The 18,403-nt window shown below is 42.3% G+C and overlaps 1 protein-coding gene across 6 annotated transcripts in view; it reads right to left on the bottom strand.

Moving 5' to 3' along the window:
* The window catches only part of Nr3c2 (nuclear receptor subfamily 3 group C member 2), a 325,325-nt gene that overhangs the window by 136,927 nt on the left and 169,995 nt on the right, over window positions 1-18,403 (bottom strand). For 5 of the 6 annotated variants that reach the window (XM_060393185.1, XM_060393181.1, XM_060393186.1 and 2 more), the window contains exon 3: window positions 9,462-9,613. In XM_060393185.1, coding sequence (XP_060249168.1) covers window positions 9,462-9,613 — 152 coding nt within the window. The remainder of the gene's footprint in view (window positions 1-9,461; window positions 9,614-18,403) is intronic. The other variant, XM_060393182.1, reaches the window with a different exon arrangement.

Below are 18,403 nucleotides of genomic sequence, written 5' to 3'. Positions count from 1 at the left end.
TGCCCGATGCTTAACTGGTAGCTTCTCCAAGTCTCTGTCAAAAATGGCCCTCGTTCTCCAGAACTACCCACCATCACCTCCTGCCAATTTTCCCTTTTCACTCCCGAATCAGGCCTCCCACTCAGCTGGGCCCATTCCATCGACAGGAAGGTCCTTCTTGCTTCACATCACACATCGTCTCCTATTCTCGGCAGCACCCTCACCAGACCTCACTTACACAGACTGCATCAAGGGACAAAAATCAACAAAGCCACTATGTTGCCTTATTTTTTCCTGCTGGAGGTAACTCCATATAAAGTTGTTGTTTTTAAGAGAAAGGTTGCGATTTCTCATTCCAGCAATCGGGCTTGGATCCCCAGGTCTTTGTTTAACCTACTCCATGACCTCCTGGGTGTGGGTCTATTTGAGTCAAGCCGGCTTTCATGGAACTGGGGGAGAGGTAGAGGGCATCCTCAGAGTCAAGTTCTCAGGTTCTCACCGACATTTTCTCCCCTCCAACTTCACTCACTCATCTATCCTCCTCTTCCTCTTCCTAGCCTCCTGGGCTTCTGCCTGGCATTGGCCTTCAGGAAATTCAACATTCCTCATTTTCAGGACTTAATCATTTTCAAGATTATTAAATCATGCAAATTGCATGATGTTGGCTATACCATGAGTGAATATCAATAGGGGAGCCTAGGCTCTTGACTCGGGTGTGATTGTGAGCTAATATGTGTAAAGCAGACATCTAACAGCTAACAGCCTTTTATTTGAGGAAGTCCTCCTCTCAGTGTTTCCTTAAGCCTTCACAGAGGCTACATATAATTTTCATCACACATAAGAAATGGAACATAAAACATGAAAGTTTCAAATAAGACCAGATTAATATCAAGAGGCTGCAGAGGCACTTTAAGATGGTAAAGGCGACTTTTTAAAAATAGGTTTGTTACTTCAGAAAGAATAGAGATTACCAAGTTCCTTACCATTAAGGCAACAATGATTCAAATTAGAATTCCAACTTGGAATGGGTAAGAGTTAATTATTTAGGATATAGCAAGATAACTATTAAATTACATGCCCATCCTCAAGCCTGAGCTATTGTTCTACTTTTTTTTGTGGGTAAAAATATTTAAGATCCAAGGTAATTTTGAGGAAAGAGTAGCTTATATGCTAAGTGTAGAGTGTCAGACTACCTGGGCTATCTGGGGTTCAAATCTCAGCCTTGGCCCTTCCTTCTTTCTAGTTCGGTGACCTTTGATGAGCGGTTTAAGTTATATGTGCCTCAGCAGACTGCTCTCTAAAGCTAGGATAGCCAATTCTACTCATTGCATGGAATTATCATAATGATAAAGTGATGAAAAACAATAAACTTCTTGGCAAAATGAGCATGAAATAATCACTCAGGAAATATTTACTATTTGTAAGAGTTATACAGCAAGACCTTTGGGCCCTTTTGAAAACTCGATGTTTTGCCTGTCATGGTTGCTTAGAGAATTCAGCCCAAAGACACTTCATTCTCAAACTCACGAAACCTTGATTCAAGAAGGCTGGAAGTTGAGGGTGTAGCTTATTGAGAGAGTTGCTTACTTGTGTGAGGACCTGGATTTGCTCCCTAGTAGTATTCAGCCTCCCCAACCCCCCCACTCCTGCCGAGCATAATCAACCAACCAAAAAAAGCTCTTATATAAATCAAATACTTTATCAGTAGTAATGGAAATGCTACTTTTAAAATTCCAGGTTACCATTCAGATGGAAAAGCTAGGCACACGCGAGCCAAAGCTTCTCATGAAAATGTTCCCATCAATTCCTTCAACAAGAGTTTCTGAACATCATGGCAGGTTCTGACACTGTCTCCCCATTGTTCAGTGACAGCATGGGAGGTCACGTGACACTGCATCTCTGCTGGTCACGAAAAAGCTGTGAGAAAAGTCGGAGGGCAGCTTCAGCGGAGGGCTTGAGGCAAATCTACATACCCAGATCTTTGTGTCTCTTTTTCACTCCCATTTCCCCTCTCTTCTGTTTTCTCTTTCACTTGTTGTAAATTTCATTTAATCATGAAAATCTGAGAGCTAATTGGATGTTTTGGGGGAAGAAGATGTGTTATAAGCAAACACATCAACCTAAGCAAGAACTTTGAACATTATTTTCTGTTATCCTGATTAAAACTTCTCAAACTTGCCACCTGAAGTGTACCTTGATTTGACATTTTGAACTACAAGGGGCTTTCTTTGGATAAGACTTTTTTTTTCCTCACTCTGGAGAATCAGATGAATGGCATGCAGATATGTGTCCTACACACATACTAATTATCAAATAATTAGTATGTCAACAAGTTGCAAGTTGCTTACGCAGTGTTTAGCAAATCAAATCCCTCTCAAGTCTTGTTTGTCTGGGACTCTGGACTAGGTAAAAGTCAGCAAAAATCAGAGCTCATAGATGAACAAACACAGGGCTGGAATTGAAACTGTACAGACTCAATAATGCCTGACGCTGAGGAAGGGCATATGCAATCAGGCACCCAGCAAATAAGCCTTTTATGCACACTTCGTGAAGGAAGGTGAGTAACTAGTTATTTACACACGCATGTGCCATGCATGTTGTTGGAAGCTACAGCCTCTGTCTCTCCAAGTCTCAGGTGATTGCATCTGTTCTCGTGGATGATGGGTCGAAACCTGGGTCCCCAGCTTGCTTTGTTCTCAGGCTTCAGAACCATGCACCCTGCTTCCGCTCGGACTCACCTGGATGCTCCACAGACAGTGCAGCCTCACCCTGAATTAAGCCTCACTCTTAGTCCCTTTGTGCTAGCGATGCTCTCTCAGTTACATAGCATCTAGCAGCCTTTCCACATATTATATAAGCAACTCACTTGTTACGTTCATCACTTACCTGTCCCTCACAATACTGTAAGTTCTCTCAAGACAGGGCCCATTGGCTATTTCCTCATATTTCCTTGATCCTTGCCAATGTGTCCTAGAAATGCAGAATACAATTCCTGGGGTTGGTAGGGAATGAATCAATGCTCGCTGAACAAATGACCTTTTCCTCTCACACGTCAAGACACACCCACTCAGTATTCAGCCTCAGAAAGTCCCGCCAGGAATGGAGTCTGAGAAAACCACTTTGGAGTTTGGCTTTTTCCCCCTCCAGTCACAGCTGCTAATGAGAGTCTAAGATGCCTTTGTTATCTGTCCCTCCTGTCACCCATAACCCTGGTGGCTTCAGTCAATCCTAGGTCCTCTCTTGCCTAAATGATGAAAGCAGCCACCTGTCACTGTGTTGGTCCAGTGTTCATCGTTATAGCCAGGCCCTAAATGAGACACTGGGCTTACCACCCGTGTGTGAGGGCACCCAGTGGCTTTCTGAAGTGTGAATTCAGAATCTTCCTTGCGGCCCTGGACTGGGAGCCAATCGTGTCTTTACCTTCATTTTCATAACCTCACACCTTGAAATCAGTGGTAAGACAGAATTGCTTCCGACGCCCTTCGCACCTGCCTCAGCTATTTTTAGCATTGTCCAGTCTACTCTGCCTACAGCTAGTCTGGGCTCCATTCTTTGAGAAGCCTTCCCTTCCCTTCTAGGGTGGCCCAAAAATCTTGCTATAGTATGTTCCCGTAGCAGCAACCATTTTCCGCTAGCACTAACGTGATATGTGTATGAAGGAGAGAAGCTCTGGTTAGAATGTGGACCGTCTCCTGTAGGCACCTGCATGAATGCTGGCTCCTCAGAAGGGGATAGGCCTTGAGTTGGGGCCTCGCTGGAGGAAGTGGGTCATTTGGGGATGTGCTTTAAAGTATCTTAGCCCAACACCATTTCCTGTTCAGTGTTTGCTTGCTGAATGCAACAGTGCCAGTAATCTTAGCTCTTAGGCTTCACTTTTCTAGCTATGATATGCTATATCCCTAAAACTGTAAACCAAAACCTTCTTAAGTTCCTTCTTGTTGGGTACTTGATCATAGCAACACAAGAAGAAAAGTAGCTAATATACGGGTGTTCACAGAAATACTACAGTAAACAGAATCAGCTACAACAAAGACTATGGTCAATTCAATCTTGAAACTATTTGATGGGAAAGCTGTAAGCCAATCCTGGTTTTCTTGCCTGTGGTAGCTTTGACAATGGCCATGGATATCTAGTAACTTATACAATTCTGGGGACACTAGGGCTCATCTTCTATTACTAAATGATGACACGTGATGGGCATTAAATTATTTCCTTGCTTTATCATTTCCTTAATTTTATACTGCCAGCTGCCAGAGGAAATATTCTAATTACTCAATATCTTCCAGACTGGCTTGTGTCTCCTCGGCTGGGGGTCTCTGTTTGGTGGCACAGTGGTTGAGTTTATCATGCAGGCAGAACACACACTTCCTCACGTAGCCTCTGACCTGACCTTCTTTCCTGCAAGTGCACACAAAGCACACAGCGATAACCAGAGTATATTGCATGAGACACACTTTCTTCTGGGCCACAGTTCTCTCATTAATCTTAAAGAAGCTAAGAAAATTCATAATTTATCACCTGTAACATTTCCTTAAAAATATCTCTCCCTATAGGATATGAACCAATACATCTAAAGATGTGAACATTGTGAAACACATGTGAAAGGAATGGGTATAACTTCATAGGTTTGGTTTTATTGATATGTAAATAATAAACACTAAACTGAAATGAAATCTTTAAGGCAATTTCACTTTTAAGAAATGGACTTATAATTCATATATTCTATTTCTTCAAGAGAAACAGAGCCTGGGACTTGATTTGGCTATCTAAGTTGGTGAGTCCTCAGCTTAACAAATCTGCTTTTAAAAACATAAATCCAGTTGACCTTACTTAACAATGAACCTTCCTCTCCTTTATAGCCTTGTAACCATCTGGTGATTTATGAGAGATGTGTCCTCTACACACTGCTCATCTTCTGTGAATCTGCAGAGAAATTAGGTTATAAACAGTATGTGGAACCTAATCGGCTCTGCTCATTGAGGAATCCCCGTGGAAAATATGCAGACAAATGGAAGTTGCAGTATTTCACTACTGGAGAATGATTGAGGGACTAAAAATCCAAAAGAGAAGAAGTTTTGCATTAGAAATTAAAATACTGCCATGAATTATGGGGCTTGTTCTGTTGGGAACTCACTGATTTGGGATAATCCTTTTACCTTGATTGATCTTCATCACAAAGGGCATTCCTGTGTTTATCCAAGAAATGCTCAACATCCTTAGTCATTCAGGAAATGCAAATAAAAACAACCCTGGGATTTCACCTCACACCCATCAGAATGGCTAAGATCAAAAACTCAAGGGATGATGCATGCTGGAGAGGATGTGGAGAAAGGGGAACCCTCCTCCATTGCTGTGGGAATGTAAACTTGTACAACCACTTTGGAAATCAGTCTCAGAAAATTAGGAATAGTGCTACTTCAAGGTCCAGCCAGCTATACCACTATTAGGCATATACCCAAAAGATGCTCAAGTCTACAACAAGGACATTTGCTCAACCACATTCATAGCAGCTTTAATTCTAACAGCCAGAATCTGGAAACAACCTAGATGTCCCTCTATGAAGGACTGGATACAGAAAGTGTGATACATTTAAATAATGGAATAGTACTCAGCTATTAAAAGCAAGGAAATCATGAAATTTGCAGGCAAGTGGTGGGAACTAGAAAAGATCATCCTGAATGAGGTAACCGAGAAGCAGAGACACATATGATACATACTCACTTAGAAGTGGATGTTAGACATATAATATAGGATAAACATACTAAAATCTATAGTCCTAAAAAAGCTAAATAACAAGGAAGATCCTAGGGAAGATGCTTAATCCTCATTCAGAAGGGCAAACATTGGAAGTAGGAGAAGACAAGGAACAGGACAGGAACCTTCCACAGAGGACTTCTGAAAGACTCTTCCCACCAGTCTATCAAAGGAGATACTGAGACTCATAGCCAAACTTTGGGTAGAGTGCTGGAATCCTTAGGGAAGAAGCTGGAGATAGAAAGACATGGAGGGGGTCAGGAACTCCACAAGGAGAACAACAGAGCTAAAAAAAAAAAAAAAAAAAAAAAAAAAAAAAAAAAAAAAAAAAAACCAAAACAAAACAAAACAAAAAAACCTGGGCCTCAGGGGCCTGCAGTAACTGATACTCCAACTAAGGACCATGCATGGACAGGACCTAGACCACTGTTCAAAGGAAGCCCATTGGCTGTTCAGTTTCCAAGTGGCTTCTCTAGTAAGGGGTACAGGGGCTGTCTCTGACATGACCTCAGTGGCCAACTCTTTGATCACCTCCCCCTGGAGGGTGCAGCCTTGCCAGGCCACAGAGGAAGATGATGCAGACAGCCTTGATGAGACCTGATAAGCCAGGGTCAGATAGAAGGGTAGGAGGTCCTCCCCTATCAGGGGACTAGGGGAAGGGTATAAGGGGAGAAGAGGGAGGGTGGGACTGGGAGGAGATGAGGGAGGGGGTTTCAGTGGGAATACAAAGTGAATAAATTATAATAAATAAATATATAAATAAAATAAAGTAAAAAATAGTCACATGGAGGCTATTTATATGTATACCTTGCTAGACTCTCAAGAAGAGCTGTCCTGCCCCCAGAGAATTGGTGTTTGTGGCCGCCAATGTTGCCTTAATTGTGTGACACCAAAGACATTGCCACAGAGCCTTCATAGCCAGAGCCCTACACAGTCTAGTTGTGCACACAGAAACCCATCCAAGGACTTTCCCCGGAATGCTCCCATCTGCCCTTTGAAATCTCACAGTTGTGAGTCTAGGAGGATCTTTTCATCTCAAGAAGCATCTGTAAGCTGGTATGGAGCTCAGAATGTGGTAGGACATCCTGTCTACTCTGGCAGAATGTCCCTTAGTCATTCTTCTATACTGTGATCCCCCTTGAGCTTTAATGGGCTCTTCTCTGCGACCTCTACCCACTGCTGCCGTAAGTTCTCTGTTACTGTAGTCTAAGAAGGAGCTTAAGGACCACAAAGAATCAGAAAGAAACCCCAAACAGTTAAATAAGCAAGCAACACGGGTACATGTTACATTTCACATAATTCCATATACAGATACTAGGGGCACCAAGTAAGTTCTTGATGTTTCGATCATCCCTTTAATAGCCCAGTTGGCATGTACAAACTAAAAGAGAGGCTAGAGGTTTCATGAAAATGTAAAGAACAAATTACAAGAGTTGGCTAGGGTCTGAGTATGAAGGAGAGTAAAACAGTAAAGAAAAACATAATTCACAAATATAAGCACAGAGGTCTTTGGCTAGTTGTATTTTAAATCTATACTTGTTTAATGTGGTTGACTGTAAAAAGTTAAATTCCAAATTTAATATGGAATAAACTCTATTAATAAAGGTCTTGGGGTTGGCGGTATTGTTTAGTGGTACAGCATTTGCCTAGCAATGCGTGACCATCTGCAGACCTCAACATACACACACATTAACATCTCACCATACCAAAAAAAAAAAAATCTTAAAAGGTACTTAACTAACTTCATTACCTCTCTAATTGATCTACTTTCTAATAAACGAAAAATGAGGTACCAATATTTGTGTTCTTCCATATTTTTAATACCCTGGTTATAAAAACAATTCTTCATGTATTTTCACAGAGACTGCCTAACACAAACTAAGCAAGAATCCCCCAAACAGTTTCTTTTTTCATGGAAAAAGGCAGATTCTGGAAACGGCCCAGGTGTGGGTTCTGACGCGGAGCTGGCCCAGGCATGGGTGATGGCGGCGGGCAGCATGGCCGTCTCCATTGCCACACCACACCACCCTGCTCTTCTCCACAGAGCTTTGTTTTGGTGTCACTTACTTGGCTTCCTGATTATTCAGCAGAGGGAGGGAAGAGCTGAGGTTCAAAGGTGGCAAGAGTCATTAGGAAGTGCCAGAGGGGCCAGGAAACCAGATTGATTCCTCTGTGATTGTGAAACCTCTATTATTTTCTACTTTCTGGAATCAGCGTCTGGTAGTAGACTCTGCCTTTCCGCAGGCAATGCCCCTTTCTAACTCTGGGTCTGGGAGCTCAGGCTGTCTGGCTCTGCAGCTCCATGGTGACTAGAGAGGCAGGCTGGGCCATGCTCAGTCCCGGGCAGCTCTGTGGAACTTGATAGGAGCATCCAGGAACAAATCACATGCTTTACCTAGAGTCAGCTACTCCTGTCTCTAGCCCGTGAGAGAATGGGCAGGCAAGAGTCAGAATACAGCCAAGTGGCCTAGGAGTTCTACCAGCCTGGCTCAAGACTGTGGCTTATACAAAACTAAGTCTGTGCTACAACTTTTCCAGAGCAGGGGCCAACAAATTTCCTCCGTGCTCCGGCACGTCTGAGATGAACTGTCACTTGTAACAAGAATCTATATTCTGAGAAAGAATGACTCCACTCCTGTTACTAAGTCAGAGCTGCGCTCAGAGGCCATCAGATAATTAAGACTGTAGATCAGGCTGGGGTGTGGCTCACTGCGCAGCACTTGCTGACATGCACGAGGCTCTGGGTTCGGTCACAGAACTGTGTAAAACGAAAATTAGTATCAATGAAATAATGTAAAATTTATGGAGGAGTGAAGTGACCTCACACTGCAGAACCAAGAATATGACTGTGGTCTCAGGCAAAAGAAAGAAAGATGAACCTTGAATGCTGCTTTTTAAGTCCCCAAGGCACCATTCATAGTGCCACAAATCTCTCTGAGAATTAAACCTTACAGGGTCTTCATGTGAAGCTCCTTAGAGACATGAACATCAACGACGAAATGATTCTTCCAATAAGAGTGAGAACTCTGCACATTCAGGTGGTCTTCAACATTAATAAAACCATCTGGCCTGTGTCTGAGGTGAATTAACTGCTTGCCAGGAAGGGGAGAGGAAAGCACAAGCAACCATTTCGACTAAAGAAATACTTGTTTACATGGATGCATGCCAAGGCTAGCCTACACATACACATTCAACGCCAGCCCAACTTCTCATTTAGAGTAGTCACATGGGAACCTTAAGAGGGGTGGGGGCGGGGGTTGAGTAGTTGATGGAGAAATATTCTGGATAGCACAACAATTTAAACCAGAGGCTGTATCCCTATATTAGTGTTTTAATTTGTACAGATGCACATATTTACAGAGAAATACTGAAAAGAAAGAGAAGATGAATTTTGGGTGTCTACTGAAAAAATGCTGTTCTGGAACACGCAAAGCATACGCACAATGACATGTATTGTTTTTCCCACATCTCAGAGAAAACCAAACTGCAGAAAGAGACAACAGCAGAGTTTCAGATAACTAGCTATGCCTGTATCTTCAATGGCTCCCAGTAAATGCTGTATGGTGGAAAAAAAAAAATCTCTGGTAGTTTTTAAGATAAGGTATCATTACTATTCATTACTGACAGATTACATCAAAAACGTTCTGCAAGAATTCTGCAGTAACACTGCAATGGGGACCATGCAAACGAAGGACGCTCAAAGAGGAATGCAGAAAGGGAACACCCACATGAACATTTACCTTCCACGGCTCTTTTGAAGAAGACTTTGCAGCTGCCGCACGTCACTACCCCATAGTGGCACCCAGAAGCCTCATCTCCGCACACCAAGCAGATCTTGGAAGGTCTGGAGGATCCAGTAGAAACACTTCGTAAAGTAGAGCTGGGGAGAGAAAGCGAGATTTCAATAATGGCACTGCAGTGCCCGTATCCTGCCATGCTCAGCTGCATTCCAACTCTCTGACAATCTTGGTCTCCTGAGCTGATTCAGTTTCCCGTGGTCACATGCTGAATAACTCAGAGAAATGGAGGTAAAGCCAGGCCAGCCAGTGGAGTGGCGCCATCAAGAGTGGGAGGCCACAGTTCAGTGGGTAGGGCACTGGCTGAACATTCATGAGGCCTGGAGTTCAAGTAAATGCAGAGCTCACCTGTAAGAAGAGTGATAGAGGAAGGCATCTGACACCAACCTGTGTCCCCACATGAACGCGTGCACATGTGTGCACACACCCCTACCTACACGTATGTAAGCACACATACACATATGCACGTCAGAAGAGCATACAGTTAAGTCAGTTGTCAACATTGGGAGTTGAAGGGAGAAAACTCATCTACAAATACATTTCTTCCTTTGTCTATTTTCTAGATTATTTCAGAAGCTGTAGCCATAAAGTTTCACCAACGTAACTGCCCACACATAAGTAGAACAAGGACAATACCAACAGCCATGCCAAAGTGGACAGGGTGAAGACCACCAGGCCTCAAACCTACGCACAGGACTACAGGTAACTAAGGAATGCCGAGAGCAGGAAAAACTTTCCAGGGCCGAACACACCAACAGTTTTCCAAGGCCAAACAGTCATCCCCCAAAATGTGTATAAACGCAACATTATACAGAGGGAACAGGTTATATTTAGTAATATCTATGTATATACATATGTGCATGTAACAACAATTAATGAAAAAAGAGACCATGAACTTGAGCAAGGGGAGGTATACAGGGAGATTTGGAAGAAGGAAAGGGAAGTGGGGAATGATATAATTACTCAAAAAAGAAAAGAAAAATTATTTAATAAATTTATAGAACCCAAACCAAACTTCAGCTTTTTGATTTTTTAACTTGATAGACATGAAATATATTCTGTATCTGGCATTTTTAGTTTTAATATTTACTATATTTTCAAATTAGTAAGAAAATGAATTGTGTTGAATATATATGTTACAGCAGGGTTCTGTTTTGTTTTTGGTGGGGCTTTAAGCAGCAATGTGTTTGGAAGCTGTTTGAGAGGAACCTTCTCTGGATATTTTATACAGTACTGGTTTAGTCTGGTACCTTCCAAACAGAATGCCTTACATTCTAACGTGGAAGCACAGTCAAGTGACAGCTTAGGTAGACGTGCCCTAAGCAGCTAGAGAAGTGCCCTGTCCCCCTCGGGGACCATGAGCATCACTGAGTATTTATCAACAAGCCCCAGGCAAGATACCAAGGGAATAACTCTAAAAGCCCCAAAGCTGGAGGGACACACACAGATTGTCAGCGCTGCTGCAGAGTAAGATGGTGTTATACCGGGGTTCATCCTTCCACTTTGGCGAGAGCAGGGATGCAGACTAGGAAAACATTCGTTCAGATGCGACAGCTGAGAGGAACAGGGAAGCATGCAAACAAAAGGGGGAAAGAGAGGCAGAAGTGCAGCAGCTACGGAGACTGTGCACTGGGCATGCTCAGTCTGCAGGGATGCTTCCTGCCTCAGCTCTCACCACAGCTGTGCATACTTCCAACTCAACGTGAAACAGCAGACGTGAAATTAAAATAAAATACTCAAAATAAACGCACTAAGTTGCTACAAGGCTCATGTCATTGTCATGGTCCTTTGCTTTTCAGATCTGCCAAAACCTGGTAAAATCATGTTAAAACACATTTGTCTAAAAACACTTTTCAATGTATGAACAACCCTCTTGCCAAAAACCGCCAAAGAAACAAACATTCAGCTGCTCCGCTCACCATAGCATGGCTGCCTTTCCAGAAAATGCCTTTCTTAAATCAAGGACTGAATCAGAGTTCTCCAAAGCTATTTTTCCTCCTGAGAAAAGCACTCTTTATTACTTTTATTAGTGCCCTCTGACTCCTTTATGACATTCAAGACATTCCGTTTCAGCACCAGCAACTCTGCAACATATTGGCTGGGAAAACTCAATCCATGCTCAGGCTGACTCACAGGGCAATTCAGAGGAAAGCCACAACTGTAAATATTTAGAACGTAATGTAAAATCATCATTAAAGTGTAACTGCCTTCTCACGGTGACAAACATATGTGATTTTTGTCTTGTTTGCTTTTGTGGTGCTGGGGACTGAACATGCCTTTGCATGTCCGTGGAAAGGACTGGACCACTGAGCCCATATGTGAGATTTTATTCAACATTTTTTTGTGGGTCTTGATCTTTTACTAGTCTCTTAGTTTTAGTCTTCTTGGCCAAACTTCTGGCCAAACTTGCTCTTGCTGTGATCTCATTTCTTTTCTTGGCTTTAAATATCCTCAGTGTCTTGGGATTTCCAAATGTCCTCCTTCAGAACTCTGGGACACTTAGAGTCAAGCACCTGACTTCAGAGCTAATTTATTCCCTTTTCTCTTCTGAGCTTTCTCTGTGTGAGCAGCACTGAGCTCCTGCTAGACCTTACTTTCCCCTCTGCCTCTCCCATGCTTCTTGCTGGCCTCCTCTGTCCTCCCCATCCCATACTTACTCCCTGTGAGTAACACCAAGCTTCTTGAGGCCTCAAATATACCAGCAAGCATTGCTTCTTCCTCTGGGCCTCTGACTAGATGGATACCAAAGGATGCTGGTGGTGCTGTATTTCTTCTTCTCCCATACTTGCTTACATCTTTGCACAATAGAATATCAGCTTTACTTCTGTCTATCTCTGTCAGTGCCCTGAGCCTTCTCATCCCACATGTAATGTGCCTTCCTTCATGCGCTCTTTCCCATCATGCTCGTTCACTTGACTTTTCTATCTCTGGCCACTTCTCATCTCACTTTTCACCCTCTGTCTAAGGGTTCCATGCAAAAACCCATCTTCAAGGAGCTCTTATCTGGTGTCTAAATCTCTGTAACAGTTCCACCTTATTCAGTTCATTCCATTCTCATGCATCCCTTCTTCCTACAACCTTCCTGTAAACGTCTTAACCACACCAGGTCCAGGACCCAGTTGCCTTTCTTTTCCACATTTGGGGAGTATGGAAGGGTAGTAGTACTTTGGAGGTATCCAAGCTCACATTATGTCCCTTTGTTCACTTTATCTTCGGTGGACAGTAACAATCTTATATATATTAGGCTGTTTCCCACATGCCCGGTAGCATCACCACTGTCTTTTGACCTTTTGTCTTTTGGTGTCTCCTCTAATGGTCTCATTTGCTTCTGGGACATCATTAAGCAAAGTAAGGTCTATCTGTCCCTAAGCATCGTGATATACTGTGATAGCATATCTGCTAACTGTGCTGGCTGCTGAGTGACTAAGGAAGGTACAGTAGACAAGATGGAAGCACTGGATAGATGAACCATTTATGCCCCATGTAGGATGGAGCAGAACAACATGAAATTTCCTCATGGTGTTCTGAATAGTGTGTAATTGAAAACCTGTGGATTTAAAAGAATGTTTTGAAACCTCCCAGTTACAGTTTTCAGACAATAGGTAACACAACTACAGCAAACAAAAGCAAGAGTGCCTACGGATTAGTGCGTTCTTCTTCCACCAATCAAACTCAGCGGTTGCCCAACACGACATATTTCAGCCTTGCACACGCTCTTCTCTATGCTCCACTGTTGTCCTAGCTCCGGCCTTTGGCAGTTCCTAGGGGTTCTTCTCTATCTCTGGCTTCATTCTCATTGTGGTACTCCTATGTTCAGAGATGCTGCAATGCCTGTGCTGCAGCTGTCATTGATAAAAACTGTGGCAGGACACTTAAGTCCTTCCTATGACTAACCTTCTTGGGACGGTTTCCCTATAACATCTTTGGTTCACACATGCTACCAGCCCTGCTGGGCTCTGGACGACCATTTATGCATCTGGGCGCTTTCTTCTCCCTTCCCATTCTTGAAAGCCCCCCACATTTCACAGGGCCCGCCATCCCAGCAGGCCACCCCTCTTCTCTTACTTGTTGGCTGCATGGGAACACTTCTCCTTCAGCAGGAATCCCGTTGTCCTTGCATTAGTGGCCTGAGCACTTATCCTAACCCCTTTAGGGCAAAAACCTTATCTGCAGATCTCTGTGTTGTAGCCGTTGACCTGGGTTGGCATTGTTTACTGAATGAATAAAATTACACTCATAATCTCATTATAGAAGAACATAAATTCACAGAGGGCAATTTTACAGAAGGTAAATTAATGAGGCCAAGGTTATAGGTTCAATACTCATGCGGTTGATTTAGCTGTAGAGAGAGAGTGAGAGTAAAAGAGAATATGCTTACCAAAACCCAAACAAATTAAAACAAGCAAACAAGCAAATGAAAGAAGACCTCAGGACAGGGACTCAGACTATTTTCCAAAGCAGCTCACTCTCATTTTTTTTTATTAGTTAGGGAGAATATTTGGGAGTACTTTGTAGTATATTGTCTTTTATAAAGTTATCTTTGATAATAAATGAGTCATAATTTTGGGGGTGACAATTCTTCCCCTTGAGCCACAATTCGTAATGTACATAGCAGTCATGAATCGAAGAACAAAGGCCCAACTTAGAACCTGAACTGTGAGAAACGAATTACAGCTGGTTACCTTTTAATGGAAAATTCAAGAACATAAGTACTTTGTAAAATAAAATGTAAAACACAGTGATGATTAATTAGACATCAATAGTTAAGTAGCTGTTGATTGGTTAGGCAAGAAAAATGAACTCCAGACCACAAACAAACAAACAGATACACACACACATACATAAACTCTCTTTCTCTCTGTGTCACAAACACACAGCAAAAACAAAACTAATAATAACAACAACAACAACAACAAAACTAAATGCTGGGATCCAAATCAGTGAGAAAGAAAGCTCACTCTAGAAAGAAGCTTGGAGAACAGTCCAAATTACAGTCCCTCCAATACAATATGAAGAAGTTATAATCTGGGCAGGCATTTGGTAGTTGACTAAAAATGTGTCATGGTCAATGAGGAGACACAGTGCAAGAATGTAGCATGCTACAGCGTAAGAGCAATGATGGAGAATAATCTGCAGTATGTAGAATATAAGCAAGGAAAGCAGAAAAGCCCAGTGAACTGAAAAGGACTGAAGACCACTGGAGGCAAGGATGAGAAGCGTGTTTCGCAGGGCCAGGCTGACATGAGCAGCAAGCACAGCTCACCCTTTAAGAACAAGAGTTCTGGTTTTATTCCCAGTGCAGGAACGAATGAGCCTACCCAGAGAAAGTTGCAATGAGGGCGCCTTAGCTTCATTTCCTGGTGCTCTGATTAAAAGGTGACAAGCCATTTAAGGAGAAGAGGGTTTATCTGACCCACAGATCCAGGTTCCAGTCCATCACTGCTGGGAAGTCGAGGAAGAAACCTGAAGCACATCACATATTCAAGAGCTCAGTGTGCATGCTCCATGTCCGTCAGTCCAAGGCTCAGCCTATGAGACGGTGGCACCTCCATGCAGGGTGGCCCTCCCTCTCTCTTAACATAATCAAGATACCCCTCCCCGCCCACAGATGCTTTCAGAGGGCCTTCTCCCAGGTGATTCCAGGCTGTATTAAACTGACAATTAAAATTAACCATCACAAAACACAATAAAAGGTTCAAGATTCAAGAGAAAAAATGTTCAGCAGGGGGGAAAAAAACCCAGTATTTTCAATTAGGCAGAAAAAGAAACTCAAGGACCAATCCTAAAGAAGGAAAATCAGAAGTAGAGGTAAGAAGGATCATGAGTTCAAAGACATCCTTGGCTATATAGTGAGTCTGTACAACCTGGGTGGACTATGTGTACCCAGCCTCAAAATTCAAAGAGACTGGAAGAAAAAAGAAGGAAGAAAAGAGAGGGGAGAGAAAGAAGGAAGGAAGGAAAACAGGGAGGGAGGAGGGAGGAAAGAAGAGAGGGAGGGAGGAAAGAAGGAAGGAAGGATGGATGGATAAAGACAATAAGAAGGCAAGATAGCACCATCTTGGAGTGGAAGAGGTGGATAGATGGGATGCTTTAACAAGCCCAAGGCCACCAAGAGGACAGACAACACAATAGGCTGTCCACTGGTAGCAGCTATTGTTGACATGGCTGACATTAAAAGCAATTTTTATTTGTATGCATGATGTGAATATCACCTGTATTGAACAGAAATATTAAGGAGTTTCCATAGACAATAATTGAATACACAGTTTAATATATACTAAATATACAGACATATGTGGGATCTCTAAGAATTTCTGACATCAAATTATCTCCAAAATGAGACTGAATGTACATGTGACAAGCAATGGTCTCCACTACACGTAAATACAGGCACTAAACACTGGAGCATGCTGCTTGCCTTTGAAATTACTGCCATGGGCACATTTGCTTAAAGTTATTTTTTAGAATCCCCTGTAGGAACCACAAACTCGCACTACCTCTGTGGTCAGAGTTTTACTACAAAGAATGTTTTATAGAAACTACAACTAGTTACATGCTTGAATATTTCAGTTTATTGAGAAAGGTTTTATTGTGTAGCCTGACTGGCTTGGATCTTGGTATGTAGACCAGGCTGGCCCTAAACTCAGAGATCCAGCTTTCTTTCCTGCTTGAGTATTTTAAAATGACTTTTCTTTTGAAAAAAAAATAGTGTATATAAAATGTATATTTCTTTCTCTGTATGTGGTGTGATTTAGCTTTCCCCTTGAACATTAACTATCCTTTTGCTACAAAAGTCTCAAAAGAAGATACTGATGCCACAGGACACTGAGGAGTGATGGGTTTATATCTCATGGTTCTTGAACCTGGACATTTAGAAATCAAGTCTTATGTGTTTCGCATTTGCTGTGTTTGTTGTTGTTTTGATTTGCTTTGGTTTTTGGAAACAGGGTGTCTCTGTGTAGCCTTGGCTGGCCTGGACTTGCTTTGTAGATCAGGCTGGCCTCAACCTCACAGAGATCCATCCACCTGCTTCTGCCTCCCTGAGTGGGGATTACAGGTGTGCACCACTGCCCCTGGCTCATTTGCTGCATTAAAAAAATGTGGATGTAAAATGTGCATGGACTTTGGGAGCAAGACAATACCTTTTCTTTTTCTTATACATTTAATCAGTGAGTCAAAGCTTCTGCTTTTCCTTGACTCCTGGAAATATGGTTTCTGTTAGCACTGGCATCGCTCTCTGGCTCACCAGCTCCGCCCCTCTGATGCTCTGTGACATGCACCTGTCTACCCTTGCACCCTTGTTCTACCTCTCTTATGCTCGGCTTTCCCACACAAGATAAAGGGATATTCTCTACTTTATAAATCTACACATGGTTAGGACTTATTCTGCAATCTACAAATTCTTAATGACAATGTTGTAGTACTTCGCTAATATGAAGACATTTGCACTGCAAATGTACTTTACTCATAATTTTGAGCAGCATTTCCACCCTCAAAATATTAAAAGTAGCATCTTAATATGAAATTAAAAATCCTTAGGAATATGTATATTCATGGGTTCATTCTTCAACATTCAACTTTTTGAATAAAAATGAGGTATTAATGAATAAAGAAAAGTTTGGAAAATGTTTTTACAGGTATCCCCTATTTTCTTAGGCATAATTGTGCAATTGTCAAATAATATAAAGGATTTCACATCAGTTTAACACTCTGAAATCAAGTTTCAATAAAAGTATAAGGAATGCACTAGGAAAAAATCACCCTCTTTCACATATTAGCTTGCAATAGGTAAAGCATATGTCCCATTCCAAAACACTGCAGGGGGATTTTGTCGTCACTAAAGGCATGTTTGAGGGCAGTCTATATTGTGGCCATGTGCAAAGTGGAGCATTGCTACCCATGTTCTGCTGCAAGCCAAAGTGACTTGTCACCTGCTTATATTGATGGGCAAAAAGAATGACTTTGTCATCGCTGCACAATCCTTTTCAGAGGATACAGTGGCTTGGTGGGAAACTCAGAAATCAACACACACACACACACACACACACACACACACACACACACAGAGAGAGAGAGAGAGAGAGAGACAGACAGAGACAGAGACAGAGACAGAGGGAAAGGTAGAAAAGGAGGGAGGAAGGAAGAGATAGATAGAGAGAAAGATAGAGAGCGATCGATATATTACCAGACTCACAATATCTCTTGACATGTAGTTAGTATTTTTAATTAGCTACTCCCTCACAGAGGCTTTAAGCAGGAGCACCAAGGCAACAGGACTCAACAGTTCAAGGGGCAGAGCCTACAAAGAAACTTAGAGCCACAACTGGAACCCAACCCTGGGAGTCAAAGAGGATGAACCAGTGTGTTCTTCTAGTGTGTACTTGCACTCATTCCTAACTTCCATAAGAAGCTGCTTTCAAATTCTCCCTTTGGATTACTTGGCTTGTTGGTGTTTAACTTCTTCAGTTCTTTATATATTCTGGATATTAGCCCTCTGTCAGATGTAGGGTTGGTAAAGATCTTTTCCCAGTCTGTACCCTGTTGTTTTGTTCTGTTGACAGCGTCCTTTGCTTTACAGAAAGTTTTCACTTTCAGGAGGTCCATTTAGTGATTGTTGCTCTTAGAGCCTGTGCTGTTGGTGTTCTGTTCAGGAAGTTGTCTCCTGCGTTAGTGAGGTCAAGGCTCTTCCCCACTTTTTCTTCTAAGAGATTGAGTGTGTCTGGTTTTATGTTGAGGTCTTTGATCCACTTGGACTTTAACTTTGTGCAGGGTCATAAATATGGGTCTATTTTCATTTTTCTACATGTAGTTATCCAATTAGACCAGAACCATTTGCTGAAGCTGTCTTTTTTCCATTGTATGGTTTTAGCTTC

The sequence above is a fragment of the Meriones unguiculatus genome, chromosome 10 (assembly GCF_030254825.1).
Source record: "Meriones unguiculatus strain TT.TT164.6M chromosome 10, Bangor_MerUng_6.1, whole genome shotgun sequence".
Taxonomy (NCBI): domain Eukaryota; kingdom Metazoa; phylum Chordata; class Mammalia; order Rodentia; family Muridae; genus Meriones; species Meriones unguiculatus.
Note: the sequence above shows the minus strand (reverse complement) of the source record. Positions and strands in the feature narration are given on the sequence as shown.